The sequence below is a fragment of the Sceloporus occidentalis genome, unplaced genomic scaffold, assembly GCF_023333645.1.
Source record: "Sceloporus occidentalis isolate IW3139 unplaced genomic scaffold, rSceOcc1.0.p SCAF_2, whole genome shotgun sequence".
In the NCBI taxonomy this organism is placed as follows: Eukaryota; Metazoa; Chordata; class Lepidosauria; order Squamata; family Phrynosomatidae; genus Sceloporus; species Sceloporus occidentalis.
Window position 1 is genome coordinate 74669388 of NW_028316982.1, and position 16727 is coordinate 74686114.

General features: G+C 39.1%; 1 protein-coding gene across 4 annotated transcripts in view; it reads right to left on the reverse strand.

Annotated features, from left to right (window-relative positions):
* Positions 1-2696: 2696 nt before the first annotated feature.
* FAM204A (family with sequence similarity 204 member A) overlaps positions 2697-16727 on the reverse strand; it is a 32919-nt gene continuing 18888 nt past the window's right edge. For 3 of the 4 annotated variants that reach the window (XM_089510022.1, XM_089510021.1, XM_089510023.1), the window contains 2 exons: positions 5703-5809; positions 2697-5394 (listed from right to left, as the gene is read on the reverse strand). In XM_089510022.1, the coding sequence (XP_089366148.1) occupies positions 5343-5394; positions 5703-5809 (159 nt within the window). In that variant the 3' untranslated portion in view covers positions 2697-5342. Of the gene's footprint in view, positions 5395-5702; positions 5810-16727 lie in introns of those variants that run through there. The other variant, XR_016280062.1, reaches the window with a different exon arrangement.

The following is a 16727-nucleotide window of genomic DNA, read 5'->3' on the forward strand; positions in this document are numbered from 1 at the left end:
ATGATACCTCTTCTTGAAGCGTAATGTATATGTCTAGTTTTAAAAGGTGACTCTCCACATAAATGATCTTTCTCCTGAAGATAATGACAAGCCAATGCCTTTGAAAACAATGCAAGGAATACAGAATTGTCCACAGACTTCAATTTCAGTCTACAATGTAATGAAGTCAATATTAGTTTAGTTGTTTCTGCCCACAACCACGTCCCAAAACGTACCTATGACAAATGGGAAATATACTATATGCATTCCCAAAATCTTTAAAGCCAAATAGGTCAATTTTCCTCACTTATTTCTTGCCAGTACCATCTTTAAATCTAACATTTAATAAACATTAAATTAAAAGTAAATAAATAAATCTAATGTCCAGTAGTCTGTACTCTACTTTCTTGTCTGAGAAAAATAAATGACTATTTAGGTGGGCAAGTACTGTATAGTGATTTTATGACACACATAAATGGTAGCTGTGCCATTTTATGCAGCACATAACTGCAAATGCAGAATTCTTTTGCCAGCAATTTGTCCCCAATAAATTCATACAGCTCTAGGGTTGCCATAATTCTCCTCCACAAAACCAGAACGTACAGGACTGGATTGGGCAATTTATCGATAACTCCTCCACCAAAAAAGCACACACATTTTGACATTTAACATTGTTTTATTGCATACTTCAGTCGTTGATGCTATTATTTATATATTGTATATATTTCCATCAATATATGGAGCTATCTGACAGAGCTGACAATGGCTATAGCTCACAAAACTACAAATCCCAGAATTCCACAGCATTGAGTCATGGCAGTTAAAGAGGTGTCATACTGCATTATTTTTGCATTGCAAATTGAACCCATGTCTCTGAATTCTAGCCACTTGGAGGGGAACTTAGCAAAGGGGGGTTTGTCTCTTTTCATAGTCCTATGGGGTGGTGATGGAGAGAAGCTTTCAAGCAGCCACCAGAATAAGGACTCCATCATACTCTTGCAGCTGCTTAGAAGCAAAGTTCTACCACATCAAGCAGGTTCACTACACACTTACCAGGAAAAGCCCTCTTCTGCTCAGTGTCTCCGCTCACTCCTTTCCCTTTCCTTTTTTGCCTTCTGGACTCTGGGTCTGGCATGCCTGCACAGTGGGATGATGAATCTTCTCTCGAGGTTTCGCTTCTGCCTTGAAGAATCCAGGATTTGCCACTTCAACCAGCCTAGCTGGCCGGAACATTTTTCAGACCGTCGAAGGCTTTCATGGCCAGCATCCATAGTTTTTTGTGGGTTTTTTGGGCTATGTGGCCATGTTCCAGATGGCCACATAGCCCGAAAAACCCACAAAAAACTATTTTTCAGACCCTTCAAAGCAGGATTTTACTGGTTTACTAGGACAAATGGCAAGCTTCTAGGATTGAGAACAAATCAAGGCTTTAAAAAGAGGTCATCCCTTGGAAACCAGAAAGTTGAATAAGGCTTGCCATTCAGAATGGAAACGACATTGAGAGGAGGGCACTGGACTTATATAAAAGCTTGATGCATACTTGGGAATTGTGGAAATTCCAAAATGACATCTAACAGTGCAAAGAACACTATAAGGCACGTACTGGAGCTGGTTATAGGAAGCAATGAAACAATTCTACAGGCTACTGGTCTGTTTCCAGGTACAATTCAAAGTGCTGGTTTTGACCTATAAATTCCTATATGAATTAGGTCCAAACTGTCTTAAAGCCTGCATCTCCCCACATTAGCCTACCAGTCTTACAATCTTCCACCCCACCGCCCTCCCAGACTCAGTTGGTGGAGACATGGGAGAAAAGCTTCTTGGTGGCTACTCTGTCTTTGGAACTCCCTCTCAAGGGAGGCTTGATCTGCTTCCTCTCTGTTGTCTTTTCTTCACCGGCAGGCAAAGACCTTCTTCTTTAAACAGGACTTCAGTCTTGGCAGACCAAGGTGGATGGATGTGCAACTGGGTGTGCTGTTTTAATACCCATTGTCTTTTTAAAATGTTGTCACTGTTTCCAATTTTAAAGTTTTTAAAAAAGTGTTTTATTTGCATATACAATCATGTTTTTCTTTTTACTTTTTGGACTTCACATTGTTATGACTGCTCTGTTTTAATTTATATCGTAAGCTGCTTTGAATCCCATCTGACAAAAAAAGATATAAATAAAATTTAAAAATATAAATACATGTGTGGAGTCTATTGGTGATATAAAGTGTTGTTTCCAAAGGTGTAAGGGAGTTCTGTGAACAAAAATCCGTTGGGCATCTTCATGCAACCCTTGAATTGCTCACCACTGATCTAAATAATGAAACAATGTTATTTTTGAAGTTTTAAAAAATCATATAACCCGCACTCTACAGAACACTTGCTATTAAAATCAAGCTTAGGTTTGTTTGCCTATAAAATTAATAAAAATACCAATGACTTTGTGATGCAAATTAATACTTTTTGCTAGATTAGCGATTTCATCTTTCTTGAAATGAAACCCACCCCAATTACAGACTATATCATTTCTGGACTGGTCAGTTTTCAAGAACAGAGAACACAATGTAACCTGAATAACATAGTTCTAAGTATATTTACTCAAAGGTACAGTGGGACTTACTCCTAGGTAAGTGGGTTTGGGACTGCAGCTCATATTTATGAAAGTGTTATTTTTGTAAAATAAACAAAACATTCCATTTATAAAGTAAGTAATGCCAAAAAACCCAGTCTAAATTATAAAGTCTGTAATTACATGATTCACAAAATCTGTAAGGCTTTTGTTAGTTATACAACAGGCAACACCTTAGCAGCAGAGCAATAAGGAACATGTCAGTTACAATAGCAATCAATACAAAAGCAATGTTTACTAAATTCATTCACCTTTTCCACACGCTTCATGGGAGACTGAACATTTGCACAGGAAACAAGACAAGCCATCTGTCATTCCATTTATCAGGGAAGAACTTCATCTTTCTTTGTGAGATTATGTCAGAGATGGCCTTGGAAGTCTGCTTAGAACTTTGGGTTTGAAGGAGGGGATTATGGGGAATTTCAGTAAAACATTCAGCCTCTTCTGTTGTTGTTTTTTTCCTGCACACTAGTTTACGTATAACATGACGGTATTCTGTGCTGTCCCTCCAGCACCTATAATTTGAATCTCAAGTATGTAACGTATTAGCAATTTAAAGTATTTCGTCGCAACATACTCTTTTTGGCTAGTGGCCAACCATAGGTAAACTGACCTCTTATGTCCACCAGGGAAAAACAACAGTGGGAATATACTATCTTGTGCTCGAAGTTCAATGAAGCAAAATCTTAATGCATCTTTGCCAAATTGAGGTAACCTATTTATGCATTTAAGTTTCAACTTTCTGCTTTAATGGAATAACTCCATCCTTGTTCATGTAGGCTGATAAGAGCAGCAGCAGTATACATCTGAGCTACCCACACAATTCCTCCAACTGGTAAACAAAGGGATCTTGTAGAACCTTTGAGACTGAGTGAAAGATATTGTAGCATATGCTTTTGTAGACTTGGTCTACATCCTCAGTCTATGAAAGCTTGTGCTACAATGTCTTCTGCTCAATTCGTCTAGAAGGTGCTACAAGATCCCTTTGCTTACTGATATTTCAGACTAACCTGGGGCTGTATAGCCCATGCTCTGCCCCCCCCCCCTGGCCTGGCACTGTCCTGTTTAGTTGATGCAGGCCAAGAGCCCCAGGTGAGGGGCAAGCGGACTGGATGTGCAATAGAGTCTCCCAGGTAGACCAGATGGCCATATACCCTCCTACCTGCCCATGTCGCTATACATGCAGACCCCAGTTGTGACCTGTGATATTGGAAGGGGCTGCCTGGCCATGTGGGTGAAGCCAGAAGCCCCATTTCTACCCTTATGGGTCACTGCAGGAGCCTGCAAAAAGAATGGCAGTGACGGGCAAGGCAGTGGCAAGCGGCTCCATGGTGCAGTAGTGGTCAGTCATCTAAATTCCACTGGACAATTGATCAGGTTAGTGCAAAAGGTGGGAATGGGCTGGATCCATGGGCAGGATACGACAGGATTGGCCCATCATATCCTGCCTGCATGTTCAGGCCTCATGTCTCTGAATTCTAGTTCCATTGGTGAATTCTACTATTTCTAACCAACACTGACGCATTGGCCATGTTCCTGAACCAATACAAACCCCTGCAAGCAGCTACCAGGTCTACTGAACACATACACACACACAAGGTGCACAGCACCTTGACAAGCCTAAACCTTAGAAAACCAGTAGGGAGAAATGGATCCCTCTTCTTAGGAATGGCTATGAAAATTTGAAAAAAAAACCCCACTATTTGGATAATATGTTATTACGATAAGAAAGGAAATTAATACATCCATTGTCTTTTATGATAATAATAATAATATTGCACAAACATATACATATTTGACATTATGAGGCTAGACAATACTTGTCTTCCTCTTTTCTACAGGAAAAAAACCCTCTCCCTGAATAGTCTCTGTGTACAGAATAAAGATTTGTAGATTTATGGTGCTGTGTGGTAGAAGCCTGTTCAGCCAGTGATTTAAAGACTTTGCTGTATATTCAGCTGTCAATATAACTAATTACAGTTGACTTTAGATTACTGTATTGCAAACTCTCATCTTTGTGAAATATAGCGTTACATGAGGAGAGCAGAATCAAACATCCTTTGGGCTACAAAACAAGAATGAACCATTTGATATCAAGATGGAAGACTTAGAACTTGTCATAAACCCTGAAATTACTATTTCTTTGCTAAAAATATTTAGTTCACAGTACTCAAATATAATAAATCACCATTACGTTAAAATCATTCCTTGTGCCTCAAATATTTCATTTTGCTTTACAGTAAGTGAAGTGTACTATTTTAACTCTCACCCAGGTAGCAGACATTTGTAGAAGCTTTGGTGAAAACAAGGCTAATTTACTTGCTGTTTTTGCTTTGAGGAAATATTATCATTACCTGCCTTATTAATGATATAAATATTGCAAATATTGTATTTTGTTGTCAGGGGAAACTGATTTTGATGGTGAGAAATAATTAATTAAATTCACAAAAAGATTCTACCTCCCCAATTATATTCTTAGCAGTTCCATGAAAATCAAGAAACATTAAATCCTCAGGCACAGCAATGGGAATATGCTGGGGAAATGTTAAGGGTGAAATGTAGAATATTTGACATATACTAGGGGTACCTAACAAAGTATGGAATGGAAACCTGAATTATTCCACAGTGATTCACTAGCTCCACAAATAATGCACATAAAAAACCCAATGAAAATATAATTTATGTATCTTCAGTATTAACAAACCCCTTAGTTTTAAAATATTTCCCCCTTCCAAGGCACAACTGACTACATGTATCCCATGTTGCTTTTTGTTTCCCATCTTTTCTTGGCTTCAAACCTGAAAAGAAATACAAACATATGTCAGTATCTACTGAAGTACACTTTGGGGAGTTTTCAATCAAATTTCATTTAGCAGCAATGGCTAAATTGGAATTGGGTTTTTAATACTCTACCAATCACAAAAGGGAAAGTATAAACATTTGAATAATGTATCAGTTGTAGTAAAGACTCTACATTAAACAGATGCACTACTCAAGGAAAAAGCCAAGGTCAAATTAAACAAACAAGGATTAGTGCAAGCCAAACTGAAGGAGGAAAACATATAATTCAAAATCTCTCCTAGTCTTAAATAGGCCAGTGACTTACCCCCAAGCAAGCTTCTTTTTCTTTCGGGCTTCTAGAGAAGCCTCTGCATCTTGTTTTCCTTTCACAAAATTTCGGCAAGCTACTGCTTTGGCAATTTTTACACCAAGCTAAGAGGAAAACAGAAACAAATGAGTTTAGAGAAGAAATTAAAACAGTTTTTCTTAAGACCTTTCAAATATGTTTACATGACTAAGATTTGTCTTGCATCCACCATGGAAGATTTCTGTTCCTGTACAGTGAACAAGTGGAAACAGAGTGATTTTTATGGAACAAAACATATCTGTCAAACAGAAAGGAGACATAACAAATAAACAGCATAACATCAGAAACAACATGTTGTTCTGTCAGCCATCAAAAGTATGTTTAAGCAGACATGTTGAGTTTGGTTATACTTTGAAATGAGGCATACGTGATCTTGTACAACACACAAAACCTATCTACTAAAGCTAGATTTGCACTTGAGTATCATTTAAACACATTTAAACACCTAGATAGCAATGGCTGCATTATCTAACTGTTCAGGCTTTCTGTAGCTAGATGAGAAGTCACCACAAGGTCTCAGAATGCTGTTTATAAGACCTAATAAAGGAAATACCACTACAGTGCACCTGTGTCATACGCGGACGTATTATACGCTGCTTTCAGCATATGCATACCCTGAAAGCAGCGCTGGAAGAAATGGTGCTGCGTGCCGGAAGAAACAATGGCACGCACTAGCATGGCAGCGTGAGCGCAAGCACGAGCCCCATTACTTGTACCTGTAATGTTTCTTTTATGCGGGGGGTGGGGGGGTGGGTCCAGAATGGATCCCTCACGTAAAAGGGCGCACTGTATATTACACTGAATATATCTGATGTTCTATAGTTTCAACAGCTAGCAGGGGCGGGACTGGTTACTACTTAGCTTTAAGTCCACCAAGAAATACAAAGGCTATTGAGGAAGAGCTACAAAAGAATTCTCTTTGAAAAACTGGAGTGGTGCTATCATTCAGATTGGCAGTACTAAGCTAGATAGATGTACAGTGGGCCCTCCACATTTGCTGGGGTTAGGAGCTCAGGACCCCTGTGACAGTGGAAAAACTGCAAATAACAAACCCCTCTCCTTTTTTTTACCTGAGATAAAACCTCTCTAGGAATCTCTAGGTCCTCCAGCACACCTGTATGGTCAGCATCTGCCAGGCATTGACCATAGAATTGTGCTGAGGGCCTACACATGCCTAGAGAAGTATTCTGTGTAGGAACCTCTAGAACCTTCAGCATGACGTCTGGCTGACATTCATCAAAGAGTCGTGTTGGAGGAACCCGAGATTCCTAGAGAGAACATTTTAATCAAATCCATGAATAATCAAATCCGCAAAAGTCAAAGCGACAAATGGAAAAGGCCAACTGTATAGTCAGACTCAGTATAAGCCTTCTTCCTAAGTATTTGTTGGCAAATAGATTTCAGTAAACTAGTATTTGACTGATTATACACAATGGTTGAACTGCAACTTTCAGATGGACAAAGAAGGATATGATCCATTTGGGACTACTACCATGAAATCTAGTTTGATACAAATAGAACTGGCACAAGACTGTTTGCACCATTTATTTCAGCACACCTCAATGTGATGTAAATGGATTGTATCCCCTTGGTATTGAAAACAGAAGTTTGATATCAATTACGCTACTGGGGCAAGGGTAATTCTGCAGTCTACAGCCAAGAAAGAACTGGATAATGTAGTGCATTATGTTAAAATGACACAGTGAAACTTAAATAGTGTAGAGTGGCATGTGATCCTATCCAAAGGTTCCCTATCCTTTCTACCAGAAGCTTAAGGTGTAAATCAGGCAGTGGGCTCCCCTCATAGAGAACCCCTTGCTAGGATCACATGCCAGTCCTGATGGTGTGTGATCCTTTCAGATGTTCTCACAGGCAAAAGCTCCCAAATACTTTTCTCTCAGTTTTAATCCTAGTAGTGGCAAACCAGTGCAGGATGGTTAAAGAGAGACAGAGGGCTGGAAGAGGGAGTTGTGACAGAGGCGGGTTACAGACCGCCATTTAGGACGCACTCTGCGCGTCCTAGGGTTAGGAAGGGGCGTCCTAGGGTTAGGAAGGGTTGTCCCTTCCTAATTGGCCCCATTCCCAACATGCGCGGAGCACGTCCTAAATGGCAGCGCCCATCCACATGAGCACTGCCATTTTTACGTCTTGGATGCACAGCATCCAGACGTGGTGCACTGGAAGTGACGCTGCAAGTGCGCGCCTCACAACACCACTTCCGGGGGCCAAAAAGGAGCGCCATTTTGGCGCTCCTTTTTCGCTGCGGCCGGAAGCCTCACGGTCTGGCCGCTGGGGCTTCCCGCTGCAGCTAATGGCGGCGGCGGCAGACCGCCCGCTTTAGGGTAGTCTGTAATGCACCAGAGAAACAGATGTATAGGGCAAGATTAAAACTATGATGAGAGATTAGGAGAAATTGCATTAACATAGTATATGTATACATGCATGCAGGGACCCTTTTGTCTCTCTACTCCAACTGCTTTTAGAAAGGGCAAGGCGCTTTATGCATAAAGCTTAAAAATCATATGAAATGGCAGCCAATGTCCACTTATTCAAAATGTTAAGTATGGCGGGGTACAGACCGCCGCTTTGCAGCGGTCTGGCACCGCCGCCAGAAGGTCCGCGGGGGAGCCGGAGCCTTCAAACGGCCCGACTCCCGCGCGGACCGAAAAAAGAAGCTCCAAAATGGAGCTTCTTTTTGCGTCGCGTTTGCGACGTAGCGAGGCGCCAGGGGCGCGCTCGCTACGTCAGCAGCGGCGCGACGCGTCTGGACGCTGTGCGTCCGATGCGTAAAGATGGCGGCGCCCATGTAGAAGGGGCGCCGCCATCTTGTACGGACGGAGTCCGTACTAGACCATGGGGCGTCTAAAAGAGACGCCCCTTTTTTAAAATGGGACGTCCGGAGGACGTCCCAAATGTCCATGTAGAAAGCCCCTATGCTACTTTTGCCCTTGGAACCTCAGTGGTTATTCTTATCAATTTTATCATTATCATGTTAGATCGCAGACAGGAAATATGAAGTCCTACCGATATTACACGACTGCAATTCCAATTCTAGCCAACATAACAAATTGTGAGGAATCATAGAGCTTATAGCCAAGAACATCTGGAAGGTTACAGCTTTGTCTACCCATGTTAGATAAACTAATAAACTCTCATAGTAAATACTGTCAGGTAGGTAAATACTATCACAGTGAATACAATAGGGAGGTGCTTAGATACTTTTATATCAAATGCCCATATCAAGATATTTTTATCTTTGCTTGATCCTCTGTTATAATCCTGACATTCATTACAAAAGAACTGAAGAACTAGTGCGGCACTTTACTGGAGAAAATTAAGACTTTGTCCATTATTTAAACACTAGAGGCTACTCCACTGTGGACAGTTGTAAAACGGGAGCTGACCTATACCAGTTGGCAAGTCCAATTCTCCACATCAGTGGCTTCATAAATATAGACAGAACAAACTGGTTTTTCACTATATGGGTCTGATGGACCAAATTGCTTAGGATAAATTTTAGCCTCAATCTGGTAGTTTTGGCATCTGATAACTCTGAAGCACACTCCTAAGGGGAATGAGGTTACTTGTTCTTATCAGTTTTAACGATAGTCCTACAAGTAGTAAAGTGATATACATAGGTCTCTAGCAAGAAGTAAAAAAGGAATAACATAGATTCTAAACATGTGAAGCTGCCAGGTTATGAACAACCAAAATCTTGAAGCCCTGGCATCTCAAGTAATCCTCTCACCATTATAATTTCACTTGTTATCAGCTAATTAAAATACATTGGAGGTTGCCATGTAGTCTCGTTTTTGTTAGGTAAAACACATTTCTTCAAGGCACATTGTAAGAGATATATAAACTTACAGCAAGAATAGGGGAGGCAGAAGCTAGACTAATGAGGGACAACTAAAGCTATAATTAATTAGTAGAGTGTACCCGCACCATACGTGGTCACACTATACACACCTTTCAGCTTACGCTGAAGCTGTGTTTCAATAGAATGAATGGCATGTGTGCCTCTGGTGCATGTGCACTGCCGCACCTGAGCCCCATTATATTCAATGGGGCTCGAGCATATGTGTTATTCGCCTTATGCCCGGGAGGCTCCAGAACAGATCCCCTGCATAAGGCAAGGGACCACAATATAGAAAAGAAACCTTCCAAAGAGTCAACGATATTTTAACTATGATGTAGAAAATCAGCAAATAACTAATGTTGTTCTAACACCACAGCAAATCTTAATCATGTCTACATAGCAGTAAGTTCCATTAAGTTTAATGTATCTAGCTCCTGTTATATCTTAGTCCAAACATGTGACTGTAGGGTATCAGCCTGAACAATTTTTAATTGTTTTAATGTCTTTTATATTTTGCATGCCCAAAACAATTATAGTGCACCCGTGTCATACTGAAAACTGAGCTTGGAAAAGTGGCGGCGCGCCCCATAAGGGGTAATGGGGCACACCGTTGCATGCACAAGCCCTATTCATTTAAATGAGGCTCAAGCATAGGCGGAGTTCCCTTTACGTGTGGGGGGGGTGGGTGGGTGGGTCTGGAATGGATCCCCTGCAAAAAGGAAGGGCGGATTGTATAAAGTTCACCCAAGTACTTATCACATGCCCGTAGCCCTCAGCCTTTAGGACTGGAGTGGGAATTGTGCAGCCCTCTAGCATAGCCCATAGTGACAAATGCTAAGTTACAGTCCAACATCATGTGGAGGGCTATATGATTCCCATCTCTGCTTTGTCCTGTGACTATAGAAGTCCCACTATTAGCTACTGACTGCTAGTTGACTTGAACATCTCTGCCTTCTCTCACCAACAGTGGGGCATAGGCTAAACTGCAGAGTAAAGTCACTCTTCCTGTGTTGGCAAAATATGGATTTAAAAAGGATTAAACTCACCCATGCTATTATGGAAGGAGCAGAGAAAAACATTTTACAGTATTAATGCTATTGTCAAAGGATGCAACTGAGTGCAGAATGCAACTCTGAAAAGGCAAGTGTTGTGAATAAATCAGCACAACCATATCTGATTCAGCCTAAGTATTTTGCCCTCCCATAAACACCCTCATATACAGCTGCACTTCCCTCCTCATAGAAACCACTGAAATCTTGGTCAATAGGTTTTACATTTTTTTAAAAATGTTTCAGGTCATCAGATTATACAGCAAAATACAATGTTATAAGAAGCAATAAGACATGAATAAAAATACATACAACAATTTCTTGTGTAGTCAAAGTATCAGCATTTTCCATATAGAACATCCAATATTTTGCTGCATTTTAATTAAGGTGTCTAAACATTATCACAAAGAACTGCAAATTGGTCAGAGCACGCAGTAAGGAAAATTAAGCTCTAAAGGCTTTTTATCACCACATTTCAGGAACCAAGGGTGTAAAATGTTCTAATTTGGGATATATTAAAAGCCATAAAAGGTCTTTCAAAAAGATTAATGGTACTTTGCTTGGATTTAAGATAAGGGCTTTAGCTGGTTGGAAAAGCAGGGCCCTGGCTAGACCCTTGAGGCATTCATCTTTACAGCCACTTGGAAGATTTGTAAAAGCGTCTGCATAACCTCAAGCAAACGCACTGCGACATATTTTTTTAATTCCTTTCAATTTTATAGGTTTAAAGTGTGTAAATCATATTGGGAAGTAATGTAGATATAACAGTTCAGCCTTGTAACATAGAAATTTTTAAAAGACAAACTTTTTTTTAATCAAGCAAGTTTTCTAGAAGGCAAAAATCATTCCAATTGAAGTTCACAGATAATCATTTTAAAAATCTTGCTCTTGCAGTTTAATACAGCATAACAGCAAACTTCCCATCAATTATTTTTCTCAGGGGAAAAAATGTATAACCATCAAGGATACCTGGTAACAAATCTTCATCTCTATCCAAACAGTGTGAAGGCACTTTTTTTTTTAAAAAAAAATGCCAATTATCATGCTTAAACTTTTTTTGGGTGAAATAACAGGTTTCTATGAAAAATATTTATGCTATTCGCTTTTGTTCTTTAATTAAATGAAAACAGATGTTTTCTGAAGTAAAGCGGAACCATTACTGAAGTACTTAAAGTGCTAAGGTCTTTAATTTTTATATCAGTTTGGTCTACAATTCCTGATTGTCTTTACTCAAGCTCAACATTAATGTCAAGCAAGTTACCTAGGAGACGAAAGAGATCAAAGAGACAAAACCCCCTCAAATGTCTGATTAATCAAGCCTGCAAACAGCTTATTTCTTTTAGCCTGCATGCAAGTATGAAAATGAGATTCAGGGAGCCGTACATTGTGCAGATTTGTTCATTCTTATCAGAACAAAGCCAGCGGCAGCTTATTTCATGGATCATTGGCACTGTCATCAGTGCTACACAGAACGGGTGACAGCTCCTCATTTTGAGGCTTGAACAAAATTAGCAAAAAGTCGGCACAAATTAGCCTCTCATCTTTTTAGTAATATGACATTATTCATTTACTTTTTATCCAATTTTTAATTTTTTCCTTGTCAGCTATCCCTTTCTAGTGTTTCTTGCACAGCATCATAAAGCCTTTTAAAATGCAAAGAAATAACTGAAGTCGAAATAGTAAATAAAGTTGAGGAATGGAGAAGGGGAATAGTATATGATCTTAGCTACTGAAGATATTTACGCTAACTTTCCGCAAACATTATCCCTTCTGCTAAAACCAACTTCAATCCAAAAGTTGGGATATTTGGTTGAACTGTTAAATGAGGATCCACTTGTGATCCACCATGGCCCTTGAAATGCAATGGAGGTGCCATTCGTGCATCAAGGTGCAACACTAAGGACATGTGGTAACTCAAGAGGACATGCAACTCATTTCTTTTGGAAACTTCCTTGAGCACAAGCCTGGTTTGCTTCTGGGCAATAATGCAAATCTATTCTCCTTAGTTTGCCCTTTAGTGGCCAATGACTGAAGCTTCTGTTTTGAGCTGTATATATTCATTTTATATTAATTCATTTTACTATACGTGATGGCTGGACTTATGAATAATTGTATTTTACCTTTGGAGCACCACCTTGAGCCTCTGAGCTGGCAGGATAAAATTGCCCCCTCCCCACCCAAAAAAGATAAAGATTTATTTCAAACACCTATTGTAAAATACATACTCTCTAGGATATGAATAATGTGATAGAACATTCAAAGCTGGATTCAGAAATGTCATATATAGGTATGCTCTATAAAAGGCTAAACCCAAAGGGGTTTTAACAAAACATCTCTATTCTAACAGGTCCTGAAGCATCCTGTGGTCTATCAGAGAAACCAAACAGCCTTTTAATACTATATTACAGTTTCTCATCAAATATGAATCTAGTTATTTCAGGTTCTGCCTGTGGCAATGATTTTCTCCTTTTATGTTATGGAATGTTATCCATTGCTGATGTATATTAAATATATAAAGCAAACAAGAATATTGAGTGGATTTGGAAGTGAGAATGATCTTCTGTCAGTGATTTGTTCAACTTCTACTGCAAAATACTTTGTAATACCTTTGTTGGTTTCCTATTGCTGGTTATTAAAATGACAAATTATATATTGACAACACCACAATATAGAATAGATATAAAAATGTTTTTATATTTGAGCTTTGTTTTAGACTCAAATATTTACATGCAAGTAAATTCTTCCATTCATAAAAAAGCATTAAAAATTAACCATAAGCTGTTAGATGTTTTACACAGTCCCCTTGTAAGAAAGGCTGTTTTTTTAAAAAAAGAACTGTAGTACTGTTTTCAGCAATTTCTTTATCTCTGTTCTTCTAAGTAAGAAAGCTTATTAACAAGCTTTGAACTTAAAATCACATTTACAATAATGTGCCATCAACAGTTTTATAAGCTAATTAGAAAAAAAGATTAATTAATGACTGGCTGCTAATAAAATGGCAATCATGAAGAAAGAAACCAAGGGTGCTAAGCTTCAACTACCACCAATTAAGAGCTAATTACAAACAAATTATATATGTGTTTTGCTGTGGGCTTTAATTTACTAAAATGGTTTTAATTAAAAGAGAAAACATGCTGATTAATTGAACTGCAGAAAAAATCTACAGTATAAACTGTGCTTTGTCTCTTTAATTAGACTTGTAACATCTGAAATCTTTTTAAGGTTTGTTAAAAAGAAGATATACATAATTAAGAGAATATATGAATATAATCCTAGGTGATAACCTTTACTATATGACAGGGGTTAAGAGAAAACAACCTCAATAAAGAGAAACACCTTCAGTAGGAAGAGGAAAAAAACACTACAATGTATTTCCTCTCACAACATAAACATTAAGGGGAATTTTGAAGTTACATATAGTTTGTCTATATTTTCACCTGAAATCCTTTGAATACCTAAAATATGAATACAAATGCTATGGAAAATATGCTTTAAAAGCACAAATACATTTCCTGTGTACTGTACCATCTATTTGATGTTCCTCTTACACAAGTGCAATAGAAATGCTGTAGATTGTACAAGAACAAAACTGCATTTGTGAGTGGTACAGGGGAGGTCCAAGACTGTGCCCCATTAGTTCATTTATCAAAAGGATCTCTGTAGGTTTTTATAACTATTAATTCCATCTAAATGGGGAAATCAAAAAATCAGAAGGGGTAATTTATGAAAACATTAACATTAATAAACATTAATAATCATTAATAACCACACTTATTTATATGGTATGAACATCATTAGGACTGAATTTCCTCTTTTCAAATAATGGTTTGTTTAAGAATTAACAGGATAAGCAGGGAGCAACAAAAATCAGTGGAGCAGGTTTAGAATGAGGGAAGGATGTAGATAATCAGCTGGCTACAGTACAAGAATGATAGCAACATTTTATAAAAAGCAACTGATTAAATTGTATAGATTCATTTTAAATGTTTAAACAAAAACATATACCCACTCTATGGAACTGTAGCTTGTGAAGCCTTTTATATTAAACTGCTCAAAACTATGATACTAACATTTACGGTAAGCACTTTTACCAGTACTTGCCTTATAGTGGTCTTATTTTCCAAGGAGTAAGTTCCACTGAACTACGGTAAGTGAACTTAGTTTTGAGTAGACATGTATAAGATTATGCTGTTAATTTTCAGCATTTCTGCTGACAGCAATTTTCAGTTTCTTTTGACAAGAACGTAAAATGTATCCAGGGATTTTTTTCTTCTTCAAGTTACTGCCCTTGGGGTAGTGAACTCTTAGACAACAGAGCAAATTAATAAAGTCACAAGTTAAGTGAAGAAATTTTCACAGTATAAAACCTGAGGATTTTTTTAATTTTAAAATATTTAATTTGTTCTTTGGATTTTAGGCAAGGCATGTAATGTTCCCAAGAAACAATAGAATATTTTTCATGAACAAAACAATACCATATTTTTGAATACCAAAGAGAAGCTGAAACAAATTATCAGGCTTGTAATGAAACTTTTAATTCATTAGCAGTTTAGTGAAGTCCTATAAATTATTGTGTAGCAGTGAAATTGTCCCCATTTGGAACCATGGGAAACGGAGTCCCATTTGGTCCTGATGGCCTTTCAAAAGATTCAAGTCTTTTAGGCCTTGGAAATATTCTCCATCAGCACTCCCTCTTTTTCAAAATTACCCTTATAAGGGAGTCTCCTAGGTTCAGAAGCTTCCTGTTTAATGCCTGTATACTCTTCCACTGCTGCCAAGAACTGAAATTGTAGTTCCCAAAGCTCCCCAGCTTAATCTGTTAGCTTCTGTTCACCAATTACACTGCCAGACCTGGCAGCCTCATTTACTAGGGTAAGTTTGAGAAAGAGTGATACAGAGACTCACAAGGAGTCTCTGATGACATTCATGCCAGTGTGGCATCCTGTAGCCATCCGGATGTTGTCCATAATTAGTGGGAATGAGATGGGGCTCAATCCAAACACAGTCCAAGTGAAATGTGCCCTTCCCCTTTTGAATTGAATTGTTAGGGATACTCACCTGAAACAGAACATAACCATATTGCCAAAAAAGAGCAAAATGGTCACAAAGGGAGGATACAGACTGGCAGAAAGGGGCGGTGAGACGTTGCCCCTTTCTGCCCCAGATGGAGGTCGCAGCAGACAAATGGTATGGCCTCCGGGAGACCTAAAAAGAACCCGCTCCCAGCGGGTTTTTACGCCAGGTGCAGCACGCCATCAGCACTCACGCATGATCATGACATCCACGTGCTGTGGCGCTGTTTGGGTGCTGTGTTGTACTGTTGTCATCAGCACATGCCCCACGTGGGTGGGGCGCGCAGTAATATGGTGCCCATGCTAGGACTGGGCACATGTGGACACCCAGCCCTACCGAATCCTATTTTTGGCCCCAAGCCACCACAATGTGCCAGTTTGTACTGGCCAAAGTTAAAAAAAAAGGCATACCACTTAAAACAAGGGTGGGAACTGTTCAGGGTTAGATGGCCATACTGGAGCCCCAGGGCCACAACACTGCCATATCCTCCCACATGCAAAAATTCACACACACACCATTTACCCCAATCAGTTACATCCTAAGGCTTAAAGAGACAGGGAGCATTTTTGCCATGTTTTTGGCCCTCTCGGGGCTATTTTAGGCTCAGGGGAAGCCTTCTTTCCAACAGGGAGTAACCCAGATGTCAACTTGTGGGTCACTTCCAGTTAGAAGACATACCTTTCCTAGGCCTAGAACTTCCACGGAATGGCAAAATTGTCTCCACATCTTATAGGTGGCATCTGGAGGCATTTTGAGACAATCAGTTTGAACACTGGGGACTTCTTGGGGCCACAAACACAGCCGTGGGGGTGCTTAAAAGAATGGTGAGAAAATTAATTCAAATTATTAGGAATCAGTCTGCTGAAAACCCATAAAATATTATGTGTGTGTGTGTCATTGCTTACAATGTTTTGAGTATTTTGAAATGGCCCTCGGGCTATTCAATAAACATACTGACTGAAGACTGAAGAAGCATAAAATATTAATACATGAATTTTTCAA